We start from the raw sequence: 19030 nt of genomic DNA on the forward strand, positions 1-19030 counted from the left end.
GAGAGCTCGATTATTCTTTTATGTTTTGTACCACTGTTTGTACCCAAGAGTTCATATTTTAGTTTCTCTACATCCACTAGTTCCCATAACCACACATCAAACCATGGAGCTGCTTCAGATTTCCATAACTTCAAAATGTTTCTCTTGGCAATTACCATGCCATACAACAGCACTGTCCTGCCACTGTGGTCAAGTTTTCTCACAACTGAAGAGTAACCCAGGGTCTGGGATCAGTGTGGTTTTTAAGACACTTGAGTACCACTGAAATACATGAGACCAGAAATCATACATTTTTGAACAAGTCCAGAAGTGGTGAGCTAAAGTGCCCGTGGCCGCTTTACACCTATCACATAGGGGTGAGAGCTCAGGGAAAAATTTGTGCAGTTTAACCTTAGAGTAGTGTAATCTGTGTAATACCTTGAACTGAATTAACTGATGCACCTTTGGCTGTATTCACAGCACTGAGTCTGTGTGGTTAGATCTCAGTCAGGCTTGCACATCTGGACACTGATATTTTACTCTGTTCTTCTTTGCAAAACTGCTCAAGCTCTGTCAGGTTGCACAGGGATGGGCATGAACAGCCCTTTTCATGTCCAGCCATAAATTCTCAGTGGGATTGAGGTCTACTAAATACTGACTTGGGGGGATTAATATTTATACAGTCACTTATTTTACATTACATATTTACATTTGATTGACATTACTTTGTAGACATCTGTTTTCACATTGACATTAAAAAAGATTTTTGTGTTCTCCTTTCTATAAACACAGTTTGCTAAAAAATCAGCAGTTAACTCAGTCGTTAAATAAACTGATACACCTAGAACGTTATGTCTGTGACTGGATGAAAATGTTGTAGAAACCAAATGCAGCGTGCCCTGACTATCAGTCATCTGGCAGGACTGATTTGATGATACTTATGATTATTACCTCCACCAAGGAGGTTATTTGATTGGGTGGGTTTGTTCGTTTGTTCATTTGTTCGTATGTTAGCAATATAACTCAAAAAGTTGTGGATAGATTTTGATGAAATTTTCATGAAATGTCAGAAATGGCATAAGGAAGAACTAATCAGATTTTGGGAGTGATCCAGATCACGTCTGGATCCAGGAATTTTTTTTAAGGATTCTTTACTATTGGGAGATAGGGCTAATGGCGGAGGTCTGCGCTGTTACCACTTTACACCAGGAGATGGCAGACATGAGTAACTTCAATCCCATCAACATTTTGGATGTGTTTCGATTCAAAGTTTTGGAGTTTATAGAGTTTGAAAGACGCACGCCCGGTCGAGGAGATGAGTCGGAGCATAACAGAGAGAAAGACAGTGAACCGTAGCAAGAATACTCACAATGCTGGGAGGAATAGAGGAATATTCACCCTCTGCCATGACTTCCAGTTGTCCGGTGAGACCATGGATGAGACTGTCAGTGCATCTCTTGGCACCGGCAGGCACTGCTTCCACCATGACAGTCCACCCGTAGCGGAGCCAATGCTTTGCCTCACCATGTCTCCACCCCAACGAGGAAGCAGTAATTGGCGAATGTCATGGTGGGGGGCACATGGGGACGGATCCAGGAATTTTTTAAAGGAGACTTCACTATTGGGAGATAGGGCTAATGGCGGAGGTCTGCAATCTCTGAGTGCTTTTCTAGTTGATGATAATATCATGTTAATCTGATTTCAGTTCTAACATTACTCCTCAAGTGTCTCCATACATTACTCATTTGAAAGCAAGGTGAAACAGCACATTAATCTTCAGCCTTTTAGGGGAAAAGTTAATACTTTGTTATGGTTATTTTATTATGGTGGCAATGCTTTCTTTTGTGACAGACACACAACTTGTTTGTTCTTTTGGTTTGCAGGTCTCAGTTAATTTTGTTTTTGCTTCATATGTATTTAATTTTTCTGATTTAAACATAGCAGAGCATGAATAAAACATACTTAAACGTTAATGTAATGGGCAGCATCCTCTCAGTAATTCTTATTTTGCAGTCTTTTCTGCACATACATAGATGTCAGCTCCCAGCCTTTTTTTGTTATTCTGTCCATTTTTCCCATGATTGTTCATATGTTCATGTTTTATTCCATAGATAATGGGTTAGGTTTTCCACATGATATACATACAGTTTATCCACAGTTCCGCTATATTTCTACTATGTCCAACCATTGTGCTGAGCTTGGAGGGATAACTTTTAAACCAATTTCTTGTGATATGAGTGTGTTTTTTTTAACAATTATCTAGTAGATCTCCCCGTTTTGAATTTAGTCACTTGAATTTATATTGTAGCTCTCATTTTAACTTTTTTATGTTTAGCAGCTGTGTAGTTGTCTGCTGCATCTCATTTTCAGCTGAAAAGCTTTGAGAAAATCCTCTGTACCAAACAGCAAATTCTAGCAAGAAGCTCATTAACATGATGGAGTAATAGCAGCTTAAACATCAAATATTTCTCTTAAGACTTGGGTTGAAGAGACTACAATGAGACCTAATGCTGGACTTAAGGCAAGAGTTTGATTTTGTCAGGTAGTCTGAAACATAACTCCAAAATATCAAATGTGGCAGGTTAAATGTGTTACTAATGGCAACCCTTGCAAAGACCACTGTGGAAAGGGCTGAAGGCTGTCTTGCATTCTCCTGTTGTACAGCAGAAAAGTCTGCACCAACACAAAGACTGCTCCAAGCTGTTAAAATCAAAACATCAATACTCGCTTCCTATTCTCAGCAAATGTCTTTTCTGTGAAGCCTGGATCCACTCCCAATGAATCGCAACCAGACTCTGTCATAAGAATTATGTTGCAATTCATGAGGACTTGACCTCTCCTAAGGCTAGAGATTTGAGCAGGATAAGTCCCACATGTCTGATTGGACAAAGAACAAACCTTCTGACAACACCAATCCACTAGAAATGGTGATTCGGATGAGAAATTGTGCAGACAGCAAGCAACATTTGTTAAATTTTGTAGAACAAGGCAATGGCCTTTACATTTTTTTTCTCTGATCTGAAACCAGATTACAGATAAATCTTCTACATCCTTTGTCATGCTGATAAAGCAGTATTCGTATTATATATTCCATCATCTTATCACAGACCAGCTCAGACAGGTTTTATAGCGGGTGTAATGTAAGCGACGGGTGGCATGCACATGTGTATGTGTGGTGTGTGTAACTTAGCTGTTTGGTGTCCTTGATCTTTCTGTGGGACGTGGTGCCTCAGGGTAACCGATCCTTATGTAAACAGCGCTGTGTAGCCTGTCCTGTGCTCTAAGAGTATAGCCTTGTTCTATCCACTGCATTAAAAAAAAGGCATACAAAGTTGGCATTTTAAATGTGATAATTGTATCCCTTAATTCTGTTTATCTTTTGTCATTGCTTTTTCTCTTGGCTCAGATAAGAAAGCATGAAGAAAAGGGCTCATTATTCTTTCACTTTAATGTTTTATTGCTCTTTTCTTCATCTGTTGTTTCCTCATTTCCTTTCTGTACTGTTTTTGTTAGGTTTCTTTCAATACGCAGTATTCAAAAAATCTTTTTTCTGTTTTCTTTTTTTCACAAGGATTTGTTTAGTTTTGCAACACTGCTCTACACAAAAAGTAGTACAGAGGGAGACAGTACACAAGCTGTATGAACAAGTGTACAATTTGTCATTTTTGGCTGAGGTAGAAATCCAATAGAAGCACTGGTGTGACTCCAGCTATGAAGATAACCCCTTTAAAACTGGGTCCTTGACCTTGCCTTTGATAGATATAAATTTTTGTTAGTGTTTTGTGTTGTAGAAGGACACACAAAGTACACAAGAAACAGTAAATGTTGCCATTATTCTTGTAGGATACTGATGTTAGCCTTTGAAGCACTTTTTTAACCTTTCGTCTCCTGTAAACTTCCAGGTTCAGAGCTGATGCCGAAGGCACTGTCCACTCGAATAGTTGGAGGTATCTGGTGGTTCTTTACCTTAATCATCATCTCCTCCTACACTGCCAACTTGGCCGCCTTCCTTACTGTGGAGCGAATGGATGCACCCATCGACTCAGCAGATGACCTGGCCAAGCAGACAAGGATTGAATATGGGGCGGTGAGAGATGGATCCACCATGACCTTCTTCAAGGTGAAACTACTGTGGGGGCTTAATAAGTTGTAACACAACCTTAAAGTCTAAATTATAAAAAGATAACAGTTGACCTTTTTCTAAAGTTGCTATATTTTTGAGCCACCTTTGGTACACATAATGAGAGATCTGATATGAGCAGAGCTGGAGCTGATCTGCATATGTGGTGTGAATTCCAAATTCAAACCTCCTGTGAAGAACTTACAATTTGTGTTGTGTTTGACACCTTGTGTCAACAAAGTAGTGCATTTTATCCCTTTTCTTATTTAAGGGGTTGGCATTAAGTTGGATTTGCCACTGACCCAGAAAACTTCTTCGAAATCAGAAATAACAGTCCTACTCCTGTAGAGCCCTGTATTTTATCCTTTATCCTGTATTTTATCCTTTACATATACAAGAAGTATTTTAAAAAAAAAAAATCTCATCCTAGCTTTTCAACAGCCAAATGTGTCACTCATTATTAATAATCAGTAGGGTAAATGTAAACAAAGGCTGCTCCTGCAGTGTGCTGTAACACCTGCCCCATCAGAGGGGTTTCAAAACTTGAAATAACCGTTAAGAAAAAATCAGTGTTCATACTGATGGTCTTGTTTACTTTCAAGGGTCGTATGGAGACATCTGTATTGATTTAAGTCTGACTGATGGATGGATCTACAAATTCCTATAGTTGATATGATATTTATAGTTCAGACCTTAGACCTTTAATCCTTAAAACGCATTTGACAAGAAAACAAATGTAAGTCTTTAGAGCACACTTTAAAACTGAAGACATGAGGACGAACATGAAGAGACTTTAGCAGACGTAGGTGTATTAGTCCTGTCTTCAAGTCTACAAACTCATTCTTACATGCGCCTGAGATTCACATCCAATAAATTGTTTGCAATTGTCTGGTACCAGTAACTAACTCTTTAACCTTATTTTTTCTAGCCTGTGGCTCCTTTCCTGCATGTCTCGCCCCCAATCTTTCATCCCTGATTCCAACTCGATCTACTTTCCTCCTCTCTCTAAATAAGGGAATAAAAGCCCCAAAATATATCTTAAAAAAAGTATTTTGACCTAAACCAATGTCATGTTGAAGCCATTAAACTCTGTATCATTTTTTAGTCATTTTTTAGCATTAAGACCATGAATTGCTTGCTTATTAATTGTGACTGCAATTTGTATACACTGTAGATTCTCTTGATATGAAAATGTTTCACATGTAATCATATAATCTCAAGTGCAAGATACTTTTTAAAAAAAGTTTAAATATAGGATTAAAGTCAGTTAAAGTGTGCTTTAAACATGTAATTTAGATAATAGATTTAATAAAGTATTAATATACAAGCAAGGCTAAATATGATGTATTTTTCATTTAGATACTCTGATTTCCACGGTGTTAAAAGTTGTCTAATAGTAGTTTACTCCTTTCTGGTCAACCTAGTGGCACTTTTTTTAAGTATGAGTCAATATTACCTTTGTTAACTCCTATTAAATCAGAGTTCCTTCAGCTTCTCTGTTACCACCAGCATTATTTCCAAACATCCTGTGAATAAAGGTAAAAATGTAAAGACTTTGGTAAAGAAAATACTAGCATTAACTTTAATGTTAGCAAACATAAGATGCAGCAATATTTAAATGTTCTTTTGGAAGTGGAGTTAAGAAGATTAATGCTGAGCCCACTTGTGTATGCATTTTGGTGCAGCTGTCATTTAGAGACAGGTAGCATTTTAGTTGTAGTTCTAGAATGTATCATTGCACCGATGTCCCCTGAAAGAGCTGTCACTTCCTTCTCCCCTACTGCTACCCACTCTCCTTGCATCCTGGTGGCTCAGCAGGGGTGATCCATGGAGGGCTTTATCCTCTCAGATTGCAGCCAGTGATTACGGCTGCCTGGATAGGAGGAAGCAGCCTGTGTTGATGGCTTGAACAAATTGAATCAGCTGGAGGAGATTAAGAACACAGCTGTCCCATTTTCTCTGACTGAGCAAGAAGAAACACATACGCGCATGCACAATCAAAGGAAGAGTCACACACATCCAACTTTTGAACTTACATATGTTTATGATATTATATAAAAAGCTACATTTGTGGTGTATGTGCTGTATTTGCTGCCTGTGCTTAAAACTTCCCTCTAACTTTGGCAGAAATCAAAGATCTCCACCTATGAGAAGATGTGGGCCTTCATGAGCAGCAGGAAGAATACGGCTCTTGTTAAGAACAACAGGGAGGGCATCACGAGGGTCCTGACCACGGACTATGCCATGCTGATGGAGTCAACCAGCATTGAATACATCAGCCAGAGAAACTGCAACCTCACTCAAATTGGAGGTCTGATCGACTCAAAGGGCTATGGAGTGGGAACACCTATTGGTAAGTGGAAGACTGTGACAGGGTTTACCACCTTTGCAGTAATAATGGTAGCAATAATTCATAACATGCTTCTCATTACATGTCAACTCAATGTGCTTTTCATTGGAGGCAGAAACATTGAAACCAAAAATAACCTCATCTGCAATCATGAATATGAACTAGGAATCAAATAGCCTAAATAAATAATGCTCCCAACATATAACAGACACACTGCATATCAATCAAACACCAATAGCAGACAGAAAATCAAATAAAAGCTCAGAGACACATGAATAACCAGCCGCACAAGTGATCACAGAAATACAAAGTAACTATTTATATGCTGGAGGGGAATATTGATTTTGACTTTTATTTTAAAAGTCGGGATAGTTCTGCAACTTTATTTTGCTTTGTTTATTTTCATTCTTCAGAAGTTTCAGGACAGAGCTGCTATCTTCAACATGCAGATGTTTCCTTTAAAAAAAACCTAGCCAGCTGTTCAGAGCAAATGTTCAAGTGAGATTTCAGGCCAGTTTGTTGGATTGAAAAACTTAAACTGGAAGCAAGTCAACCTACTGGACCGCAGGCGCTACTGTTGATGTTTACTTAAGCTGTTCTTAACATCTTGTGTCTCTCAAGTCTTTACTCTCATCCTCTCTAGAAGTGTTTTTTTTTAGTTATCTTAAATTACTCTTCTCCTCAGATGTCTGACTCACTCTAGAGACTGTTATTTTTAATTTTTTTATTTTGAAGCTGGGGTATTTTTGCTGTGTGCAGGCGGTCTTCACCTTAAACACCCCCAACACAGACATTAGCTGTGCACATCCAAGTGCAGGATGTACCTGAAAAGGTTTTTCGGCATAATAGTGGAAATAAGCAGTGTGACGTCACCTCCATCCAGGTAATATGTCTCATTGGTAAGATGTGAACACTGGCTATCAGTGTTTTAAACATAGTCATTATATTGTAGCTAAATACACAGGTTTTTCTTTATATTTATTCAGGGCATTAAACATATAAAAAATCTGAATTATTGCAGAAAAAGGGTGCTCACTCATGAATGCAGTTTGCCTGTTGTTTGGGACATATTTAGAATGGTAAAGAAATTAATTTTAGCAAGGAAAGAAAACTTTTTTCCCAGTTTTTCAAAATAATTGCATCATTCTCTAAAATTATGAAATACATTTTTTATTTTTAAAAAATTCACACAAGATAGGTGAAGTCAAATTTACAGATGTTTTTGAAGGAAAACATAAGGGTGTTGCATGGTTACAGCAATAAAAATACAGTGATTTTTTATTTCTGAAATTCATGAAAAAAATGCAATGTTGTGCACATCACGTTCTGCAGCTGTCCTATACATACTGTTAACCAGAGTTTCTAAACTGTTTTCCCCCTCTCTTTATACATATTAACATTTTTTAGATCTGTAGTATGCTGTCCCATGTTTAATTAACTAGCAAAATATCTCCTCTATCTCTCCCATTATGAATCAACGTCGCGTAATTCACCCGTGTATCTGCAGCTAATCAGGCAGAGGAAGAGAGAAAGTTGAGCATCACTCCCATTAATGTAGAAAGGGAGATGTTTAATGTTAAATAGGAACATCTCCTGTTACTTTCAACAGTTTTTATGTAGTTGATGCCGTTGATGTTATTCTCCACTCTAATCAGTTTGGGATCATTATGCATCTACAACAACCCTCCTTGTGCAGATCAGCTGTTGCAGCCTAACCACTGCCTGTTGAGCGACACATTTCAAATCCTAAATTGTGTTAAATGTGAAATGTACAGCCAAATAACGCTGATATAAGATCAGTAGAGTAGAAGCATTGTGTATATGAAGAGAGCATGCACACACATTTGAAAAACATAGTTTAAATAAATAAGTTACATAAAGAAACCTATGTCAGTCTAAACTTTAACAATCTCCTACACAGCCTCTATTGTTTTTTTCGATCAGAAAAAGCTGCACAGACGTAAGAAAAAAAAAAAAAGAAATTACCACCCTAGATTACAAAGATGTTGATTCACACAGGCGTAGAATTACCTGTGGACCTATGTGTTTGCCAAAATATGGTCGTTATTTGCCCTGGAATTTTTTGTCCACATAAGACTACATTTTAAATAGCTGCAACATAGCTGCCAAAATGAACACATTTTTTTAATGAAAAGACCTTCTGCTCTCAGCTGGGTCTTGTGTCTGAACAGCTGTAGTCTTAAGATGCCTGTGCAAAGTTGACAATACCATCAGTGTCCTAAATCCCAAATAAAACTGAATTAAGGAGTAAGGACATTTTTTCTTCCTTGAATAACTTGCAATGAGCTCCTTCAGGGACTTTGAGTCGATCAGTTCCAATCTCGTATATCCAATATAATCCATCCATCCATCCGTTTTCTTCTGTTTATTTGGGGCCGGATCGCAGTGGCTGAAGGCTAAGCAAGTCAGCCTTGACATCACTCCCCAGTGACATTTTTGTGCTCTTCCTGGGGGATTCTGAGACATTCCCAGACCAGATAAGATATATAATCCCTCCAACAAGTCCTGAGTCTACCCCGGGGTCTCCTCCCAGTTGGATGCGCCCAATAGACCTCCACAGGGAGATGACCAGGAGACATCCTAATCAGATGCCTGAACCACCTCAGCTGGCTCCTTTCAAGATAAAAGATATCCAAGATAATTATATTATTAATTCAGAAACACAGTATTTTTTTTTTTAATTTTCTTATGTGAATGCAATATGGTGCTCAGGATAGAAAGGCTATAAATTTTAATGCAATTAGATGAAGCTAATGCTAGTTATGAGCTACCTATCAGATGAACTGCTCCTAAAACAGAAGTAAAAACTGCAAACACAGGTTTTGTGTTAAAGAATAGAAAATAGAGACAGAAAGCTCAGTTGTAGTTGTTATTCTTTAATGCATTGTGTAGTTTACTCATAAAATGAATAAAAAGCATATGATTATTTACGAAAAACAGGGTAGAATTGCTTTAAAAAATGCATCAGGGGCTTGTAAAGTGGCATCTCTTGTGTATGATAATAAAAGGAATATTGCAGTTACTACTTAATTTATATGCAGTCTATATATCTGATAGATAATATTTGTAAAATATGAAATAAGGAAAGTTCAAACCAGCAGAATATAAAACTAGGCAGCAAGATGTAACAAAATATTAGTTAATTTTACAAATATACTAAAAACATGTATCTCTTGATTGCAGGCACAACAAAAACTTCCTTTGAGGTGTGTACTCTACACATAGTATGGAACTTTCTCATATCCTGCAGGCCTATTTAATGAGATTTCTTTAAAGGAGAAGTAACAGAAAAGTTTACCCTGAAGGAAAAAGGTATACAAATGATGTCTCATGAGATTTACTGCAGCTGATCCTACTGTTATCTTAAAACATGCTTTTCAGAATAGACTTATTTATAAGGGAAATACATTGTTACCATGTTTTGAGGTGAGCAACCGCTCCTCTTAGCAGCAGGGGGTGAAGCTGCAAGCTTTCATCACCCCAAAAACAAAGAAATTCCTTTTGAATTTTTAACTAAAGATCTAAGGTAGTTTCTCTCATCCTTGTTATGGTACAAGGATAACATTGCTAATGATCCTCATAAGTTTGAATCCATCAGAGACTCATGTTCACTCACTATAGTAAGCCCTATTGTCAAACTTGTTGATTCAAGAGTTGTCGGCTGCTCTCATCCTGCTGCTGACACTCTGCGGTGTAGTATATAATGACAACTATCACAGAATGGAAGAATATCTGCAGTGGGGATAGAAAATGAGCAGATCCTCAGGAAGTTAAGCTGGCACTGACCCCTCTTGTTGTGGGCAGTGCTGCTGTAGCGCTGCTGCCAGTCGAGGCTGATACTGCGCTGTAGGTGGTTTCGCCCACATTGCTTTTTCTGCAGTCAGTCTGAAACAAATTGCAAGAACATGCAAGCTTGATCCAACATCATACTGCCAGGTCCAGTGAGGACTTTTCCCTGTTAGCTTCCTTCCCTCCTGTTACCTTGTGACTTTTTTTGTTGTTTGATGTCTATGGCAGGATGTTTACCCCAACACAGGTTCAGAATCAGGTTAAAGACATGCTTTTAAAAACCAAGCACAGCTAAGGAGGAACACCTCTTAAGCACCCTGAGGCTGATATCCTCAGGGCAGATGCAGCCGCGTCTTAGCTGTGCTGGGCTGACAGCTGAGTCTATTGGAGGTGGATTGTGGTGGGGAAATTTCTTAGATGAGATGAGTGTGCAGAGGCTTCTTTGTCAAACCTCATAAAAGCATTTTAATTCCTTCATCTCTTTGACTTTACTATGTCTCCTGCAATCACCTGAGCTCAGATATGCTCATAGTCGGTGATAGTTTCACCCCTCTGCCTTCCTGTCTCGTCTTGTTCAGCTGTAGTTTCCTCTCCCTCTTCCTGTAACTGTCTTTCCTGTGAGTAGCCCTCCCTGTCAGATATATGTGTATCTCTTTCATTTTCTTCCTGCAGCCTTTTCCCCTCATATCTAGCATCTGCTGTCCCAATCTGCCACCTTAGAACAGTGTCTTCATTCTTCTGTGACCACTTCCTCACAGCTCTTATGCTGTTCATTCATATAAGGCTTAGTTCTGCATCATAAGACTAAGCCCAGCTAAGGTGGAATGCTTCAATATGAAACATCAGTACATACTGCAGATCAAGTTAATCCTGGCGTGTATACTGTATTAGGTCAGGGTGATTCCGTGTAGTTAGATGGCCTTAAATCAAGCATTTTCCTCAAAGGATCAACAATTTTCTTGGTTCTTAATTCAAAGAAAGATAAGCCAGGAACAGTTGCATCAGGGGTATTGAAGAGACATTTAATGTAGGATTGTTGGTTGAAATAAAAGCTGTCTGAAAAGTGATAAGAGTGAAAAGATATTTTCTTATAGAACCGCAGTGCTACTTGAGATGCATTTAGATAATAGTAAGCATATAGTATGAATGCAAATATGGAGTTTTATATCCTCAAGATAAATGTAAAGCCATGCTTCCTGTCACTGGTGTTAATCCTGTACTTGAGGCAAAAGCTTAAACGTAGTAGAAATTTATGATCTTCAAATATCCTGTAAACAAAGGCGGAAATGGGCTGCTCTGTTTTCTCAACATGGAATTCTGAGGACATCAATATCATGTGATTATTCTTATCCTCTCTTTTTTACACTTTCTCCATCACAGGCTCACCTTACAGGGATAAAGTCACCATTGCCATCCTCCAGCTGCAGGAGGAGGGGAAGCTGCACATGATGAAGGAGAAGTGGTGGAGAGGCAACGGCTGTCCAGAGGAGGACAACAAAGAAGCCAACGCCCTGGGCGTGGAAAACATTGGCGGTATCTTCATCGTCCTGGCCGCTGGTCTCGTCCTGTCTGTGTTCGTGGCCATCGGAGAGTTCATCTACAAGGCACGCAGGAATGCCGACATAGAGGAGGTGAGAGGAGATGCGGAAGTGCTGAGGAAACTTGGATATTTTTAAGCCTAACATTGTGAATCTGGACCCATAAATCGTAGCTGTAAAATCTGCGGGAAATAAGAAAATGTATGCTAATTTATTCCCACACACAGTTCTGTTTTGCTTACTAATAAATAGTTTAATTAAAGTGGTTTAAGATGTTGTTTGCGGTATCAAAACTAATTTAATGAAACATTATTGTGATTATTCGCACTTGGCTTGGTTTGGAATTGAGAGTTCCTTGATGAATTTTCATGGCACAACATCAGTGTCAAACAGTAATTTTAATTCAATTTAAGACCTGGTGAGTTAACAGCTCCAAATGACAGGCAAGCCTGATCATGCCTGATCATCCATGTGTAGCTTTAACTCTCTATATGCCATGCTGAAAGCACCACAGCCTTCATTTTATGTTTGTTTTGCTTTGTATTCCTGTCTTATTTGCTGTGTCCCTCATCATTCTTTGTCATCAGTGTCGCACGTTTTTTTACATGTCCATTTTTGTTTCCCTTGGCTCTTCTTTCTTTTGCATGCTCGCATGGTCAGGCCTTTTGCTTCTTTTATGGGGTTCAGTCCCGTCAGTTCCAGCGGCGAGGCTCCACTTCCTCCTCTGGCACTTCTTTATCCACTGATCTGGAGAGCGGCAGGCTGCTGGGGGATGACACAGACTAGTCGTGGCAGCACTTTTACAGCACATACACATCTAGATGATAGGTTTGTAATTGTAGATGTCCTTGTCTTGCCTCTTTTGTATCCGAACCCCCACCCAGATACCTTCAGTAACTTTTCCTCGTGCTCACAATGTTATCCTGCAGTGTCCCTTTTATATTGTTTTCAGCTGAATTTTCTTCTCAGATGTTTTGCTCTCACCCCAAGGTGCCAATTTCAAAAGATGCTGTTTAATTGGATGTATTTCAGCAGCACATAATCAGGCTGTACTAGAGCAAGAAACTTTTTACAGCGTTAACACTTCTTTATGCAGGCATCACAGCTTCATAAATTAGCAACTTTTTTTTTATCATTTTATCGATGACTGCCTGCAGACAAATACACTCTAATTATTAAAATCACTTCTGGAGAGCTTTCTCCTTCTTATCTTCCAAGTTATTAAATGCAATGTGGGAGTCACCTGCTTATTTTCAGCACAAAAATATTAAAATTCAGGATACTTGCGAAACGTGGCATTACAGTTCAGCGCAGAGTTCTGCAGTGCTGCCCTGCTGTTTCTCTTGCTCGCAGCCTTCCAGCCCACAAGTTTCTGCTTCATTCAATACGTCTGTCTCAGTAGGCACTCAAGTATACTTTAGAAGCTGACTTTGAATGCCTTGTGGGAAATCAAAAGATAGGCAAAGTTATTTGAATATTTCCCTACTCATTAAGCTCGTTAGCAGTCTGGTTTTGGTTGGGTGAAATTTGGATAACGGTGATGGAACAACAAAATACGTCAGGTTAAAATGTCCCCTGACAACACATGCTGAGCCAGAATTAGAGTTGTGGTTTCATAAATACGCACTGGTAGTCAAAGGGAATTTTAACTGTAGTGATGATGGATGGAATCACAGTGGGATGTACTGATTCTCATGGTCTTCACTGATCCCCTGGACTGACCTCTTCTTACTAAGGTATAAAAAGTTATTAAAAATGTTTGCAATAACTATGCATTAATATCACGGTAAAAATGTCCAGACAGCATGCTATTTTGGTTTCTTTACTTAGGTGAATGGGAAAACATTCACAGGTCAACTGGGGATGTAAAGAAATATCAGTGAGAAGGAAACATCACTGTCTCTCCTCTCTGCTCTCTCAGCTGAACTGCTCATTGCTCTGTCTGTGCAGAGACAGACAAACAAGTAGGCCCAAGGAGCACTCTAGTCTAATCAATTTATAAGATAGAAACACATCAGAATAATGGGTCAAATCAAACCATAATGCAGTACATTCAACTGTCAGTTTGAGGGCAAAAAACTCTGACTGTGGGAGTAACATGCTCTCAACAGCTTTAACTGCTCCTCATCTGCTCAGAAAGCTAATGAAAAGCACCCCCAAACTTTGGAGCAAGTCCCGTTAGTTACAAATATCAGTCCAACATTGAAATTTGTGGCGAAAATTGCTAGAATTAGCAATTTCACCAGTTAATTTGGGTCAGCTTTTGTGGTTAGAAAGGTTAATTAGCTTAGCTAACAAGCTGACCCATGGTCATCTCATGACGCATGCAATGACAGTTAAAAAAAAAGATTTAAAATGATCAATCAGAACTTTTTGTAGCTTTCAGCAATAATGACAACACAGTGATAAAACTAATAACTGTGATATTTAAGGTCATAGGAAATTTTAGTTTCAATAAATCTTTAGTGGTACTGTAAATAAAGTGTATAAAGATAGACTGTAAACAATTTTAAAAATAGGGTTAAAGAATTACATGCTTTAAATGGGATGTTTCCAATTTTTGTTCAAACGTGGGTCCTGAAAAGTACACATTTACTGCAAGATGGGTAAAATGGTTCATGTTCAGTTATTAAGAAATTCTTCTTGAAGTTTAGCCTTACTCAGTCTCGCCCTGTTGTACAAAAGTAAAGCCAAAATACCTCCATGATTGGCACTGGAATTTCATACTGTTAAAGAGACAGCACTCCATCTGCTTAAAAGCACACATTTACATAGATTCCTCTGGTCTGTGCAGTCAGCAGTAGAACACGTTTTTGATTTGGTTTGGAGTCGGCACTCAGGGTATTGTCAAGTTCAAATAGTGTATTGTTAGTTTTTGTCATGTTTTCTCTCCCTTTTCCTCCCCTTCTCTGCTAATCTGATTAAGAAAAGCTGTACAGGCTCATTCATACTCTACATATGTAGACGGAGCTTTTTTCCGTGCTCTGGGTGTTTTTCATCTGTATTTCTGCTTGGTCTATCAAAACTTGCAGTTACCAGTCAGATATTGCGGTCATGGGGGGCAATGTTGCCCAATGTAGCTTACAGCTCCAGCCAGAGCAGCAAAACATAGCAAAGAAGTATTTTCTTTTGGAACTTAAACTCTCTGAGGAAATATTGCTGAATATTGTGAGTTGTTACTAACTTCAAACCTGCGTATGCCGATAGCTGACCTGGGCACAGAGACAGACTGTTATAACGGAACAGCTGGTGAAAGGACAAAGCAGTAATGAAGAAGTTTGCATGTAGGCAGGGTTTATGACCTATACAGCCAGTCAGCAGGCATGTATTTTGGCTTCACTCCATGGGGGCTGTCACTTCATCCATCCTATAAAAAGTCTAGTGGTGTATTTCTACTGTGTGGTTCTGGCTTGACCTGGTTCCTCATTAGTATAATCTCTGGCAAGATTCCAAGCAGGCTGAATAAAAACTAAAATGTGAGTAGCAAGGAAGCATTGCCACTTGGAGTGTCACACGTGGGATGTCTGATTCAGGAATCTGTAAACTCCTATTGCATCTATCTGGAAGAAAATCTGGGCTATGTTTTGTCCATCTGATTTGGTCCAAATTTAGCTTAATAATAGTCTTTAAAATATGACCATATTACTGGGGCGTCTTTATAGAGACGTCTTTTCAGTGACCTGAAAATTACATCTTTTCACCTTTCACTTTTCAGTTAAATCTAGATGTTGTTTAGACATAGTGGATAGCATTTGCTGGTAGAAAGAGTCCGCATGTGTTTTCATATACTGCAGGATTCTCTTCATGCAGGTGTTTTCTGATCCTACACTGAGATGAAACATTGTAAATGTGGAGATTTGTTAAGAATAAATACAGTACAAATTTATGCAGATACAGCTGTTTATGTCTCCTGCTCAAGCCAGAGACCCAAGCCATATAAAAGTCACAGTGAGACACAGCCATAGTTGTGTTGAATGCCCTCAACAGTTTCACACCTCACCAAGGTACTATCAAAGTCTGTACTGTAATGGAAAACAAATGACCTGGTACCAAAACCGAGTAAAAGCAGAGTCAAGCTGGTATTACATATAAAAATGCATGGTATTGTTCCTATAAGTAGTTGGTAGGTTTAATATTTTAGCAAACCTCAGATCCATGTGTTGAATCTTCAGTTTTCTCCTCTTTCTCAGTCTTTTAGACCCGAGGTAGATATGAAACAGGTTCTGCTGAGTTTTACCGATATTCGTGGGAAACCCTGCAGGGAGCCGAATTCAATTGAGAAGCCTTAGGCAAAGCCTGAGGATGAAAGAAGGAGACCTTCCAAGGTCTTTGAGTATTAAAACAGACAGATAAAAACGTGATTACTTTGTGGGGTGAATAATAATTTTCTAAATAGATTTTGTTTGCTACCCCCTCTGGAGGAAAAAAATTAAAAAGGGGAATAAATATGACTGAAGATTAATGAAAACGATGTTATGCATTATTCTGCTGAATCCAATAAGATGGTTCTCTCTTTGGTCATTTCAAATAACTACTACATGAAGTGAGAGACCCCTTTATTAGTATGTGGCACAGCAGAGACTGCTCTTCATCTTTTCTCTGTGTAATTGGATTTTTTATGACAACACAATAGTCCTTTAAAACTCGTTATGCAAATGAACATTTTATGTGTTTTGTCAGTGCTGGTGTTTGCCTGGTCAGACTATGTGCTGACTTGGAATCACTGACTGACTGTACAATCATTACCTCCTCATCTAAGTGAAAATTTCAGTCAGTTCTGTACCTGCAGAGAGCAATACCTACATGATGACTTTTCCATTGAAACTATGAATGTGATAATGACTCTCTCTTTTCATGTCCTAAACAACTCTTATATTTTTCTTTCCAGCAATGTGTGTCCTTTAGTGCCATGATGGAAGAGTTGGGCATCTCCCTGCAGTGTTACAAAGGCGTCCGGAGGAGGTCGCGGCCTCACAGTGTAGCAAGGTCAGCTTGTATCCTCTGTCAACCCAAACGCACGCCAAAGCAGGAGGGAGGGAGACGGGAGTCCAGCACGTGAGCCTTGGATCTATGAACTGTGGAAACTTAGATGAGAGACTGACTTTGATCGCTGTCTTTCTTTGGACATTGGATTATACGTATGACACGGTTTCCTCTTCATCCTCTTTGTACTGTATGTGTATGGATAAAACATTAGGCATTATACTGTAGATGTAGTAAACAGAGTCTGCTTTGTATCAACATGACTGATGTTAAGAAAAGTAATGAAAACATGAATGAAAGCTCTTTCATAGCTCTACTGTTCCCTCATGGCTGTAAATCACTGAGCAGCTTGCAGAGTTGAATCTGCACATTTTATAGATGCTCCCGTCTTCTAAATGTGTGACAACTTCACTGACTTTCATAGTAAAAAAGATTTTTGCATTTTTTAAACCTATGTCTGACTTGCTGTTGTTGTTCATGGTTGTCTGGCATGATTCTTTGTGTGCCCACTGGCAGGCAGCAAAGTAGCTTCAGAGAGTATTTCTGAGCCAAACCTGGCCAGAGAAAAGAGATAAGTACCTCTGAGGAAAAGTCAGGAGCACACCTGCTGTTTTATACCCTTCAAGCCCCCGACATCACAGACCCACACAGCCTCACAGCTCTTGTGATCGGGGGAAATATAGCTGTCTGTGCACTGGAGAAAGAAAATGATACAGAGAGGAGGAAAGGACAAAATGAGAAGCAGGTTTTTTTTCTCCTCTTCTGGTACGCATGAAATTCTCAAGGGGTCAAAGACAAAGCACAATTTTCTCCTTCCCTCGGGAGTAAGAGTCTTTCTGTTTGCACTTGTCAGATTTGAAAGCGTGGGGGATGAGCTTCTCTCCCAGTCGTGACAGTGGATCTCAGTGGCTGTGTGCATTTATGAAAGAGTAAAGATTCTCTTTAAGTACTTTACAAGGTTGGTGTGCATTTTAGAATCCTTACCCACCAGCAGATCCTAGGTGCATTAGAATTCATAGTAAAATTTTAAATTAAAACTATAATATTGAATTAAACCTTTATTTTAGAAGAAATAACCCCTGCAAAAGTTTCCTCCTTGTAAAAAAAATTGAGGCATAGGGGCTATAAGATCTTTCACAAAGAGAAATTTAGCCACATTTATATGGATCTTCAATCAGTGTGGATGGTTAATACAGTACACCGAAATAATAACTAACTTCTCTAAAACTCCCAGCAGTGCCCAGAAGAACCAGGATACATTGCAACTTATCAGCTGCAGCTCTGGTCTTGCTTTAGCTAAGTTATTTTTTAGTAAACATTCCAGCACTAGATACATAAAAACAAAAATATAAATATCTGAGTCAGAAAAGTTAGATCTTAATTGCAAATGCTACAGTGGATGTAGCTAACAGCCAGCCACAATCAGCTTGTTTACTCTAAAGTTGCACCTGGCCCCAAGTTTTGAGAGTGACATTGACTGATTGTTTATGAATTAATCTTTTAGTATGCAGTGTGCTGTCATCTCATTGTATATCCCACACTATGAGAACCACACTTTTAAATAAGTTACTATTTTGTCATCATGTGTAGGGTCTTTCACAGTTTCAATATTAGCTATGATTTTCAAAATGTACCAGCCTTCAGACAGGGTCCTTGGTATAATGCTTTCACACCATTTGGATGCAGTTGTGTGAAGCTGAGGCTTCATTCTGTACCCCTTAAATTAATTGGAGCCAATTTAGAGGTGAAGAGATTATGCTTTTTGGAGTGATTTGGGATTCAGGAGTGAGCTGTGGCAAACACAGGTGTAGTGTAAAACATGTGGAACAGCAGATAGACTCAAACACAGAAAGATTTGTAGCTTATACACACTTCAGTTTTGACATCATACTTGATATTGTGCTCCTATTATTCATCATTGCCGTTGGGCATCACATATTACTCTGATATCTTCCAGGTCTACTCTGTACTTGAGTTTTTGATGCTTTGTTATCCGCTTGTACCTTCATTTTGAAGCTAGCTGACATCACACTCAAAGACAGATTCTGTAAATCCAGGCAGAGATTTCATGTAGTCCTTCCTGGCCAAAATCTACCTCACTTTCATTTTAAATGGCAGCAGAGATTCCAGAAAACACAATTATTTTCCCACTAGTTACATTGACTGGATTGATACAGATTCAAATTTGGCAAGCAGGTCCTTGGGGCTAAAATGAATTTTTTTTTTTTTTTTTTTTGAGAATCCAATTTT

General features: G+C 38.8%; 1 protein-coding gene across 5 annotated transcripts in view; it reads left to right on the plus strand.

The window, feature by feature from the left end:
- The window catches only part of grik1a (glutamate receptor, ionotropic, kainate 1a), a 61847-nt gene extending 44661 nt beyond the window's left edge, over positions 1 to 17186 (plus strand). For 3 of the 5 annotated variants that reach the window (XM_041801979.1, XM_041801980.1, XM_041801984.1), the window contains 4 exons: positions 3882 to 4099; positions 6227 to 6452; positions 11640 to 11890; positions 16686 to 17186. In XM_041801979.1, coding sequence (XP_041657913.1) covers positions 3882 to 4099; positions 6227 to 6452; positions 11640 to 11890; positions 16686 to 16856 — 866 coding nt within the window. In that variant the 3' untranslated portion in view covers positions 16857 to 17186. Of the gene's footprint in view, positions 1 to 3881; positions 4100 to 6226; positions 6453 to 11639; positions 11891 to 12457; positions 12626 to 16685 lie in introns of all 5 variants that reach the window. The other 2 variants (XM_041801982.1, XM_041801983.1) reach the window with 1 other exon arrangement.
- The last annotated feature ends 1844 nt before the right edge of the window (positions 17187 to 19030 follow it).

Source organism: Cheilinus undulatus, linkage group 12, assembly GCF_018320785.1.
Source record: "Cheilinus undulatus linkage group 12, ASM1832078v1, whole genome shotgun sequence".
Lineage (NCBI taxonomy): Eukaryota > Metazoa > Chordata > Actinopteri > Labriformes > Labridae > Cheilinus > Cheilinus undulatus.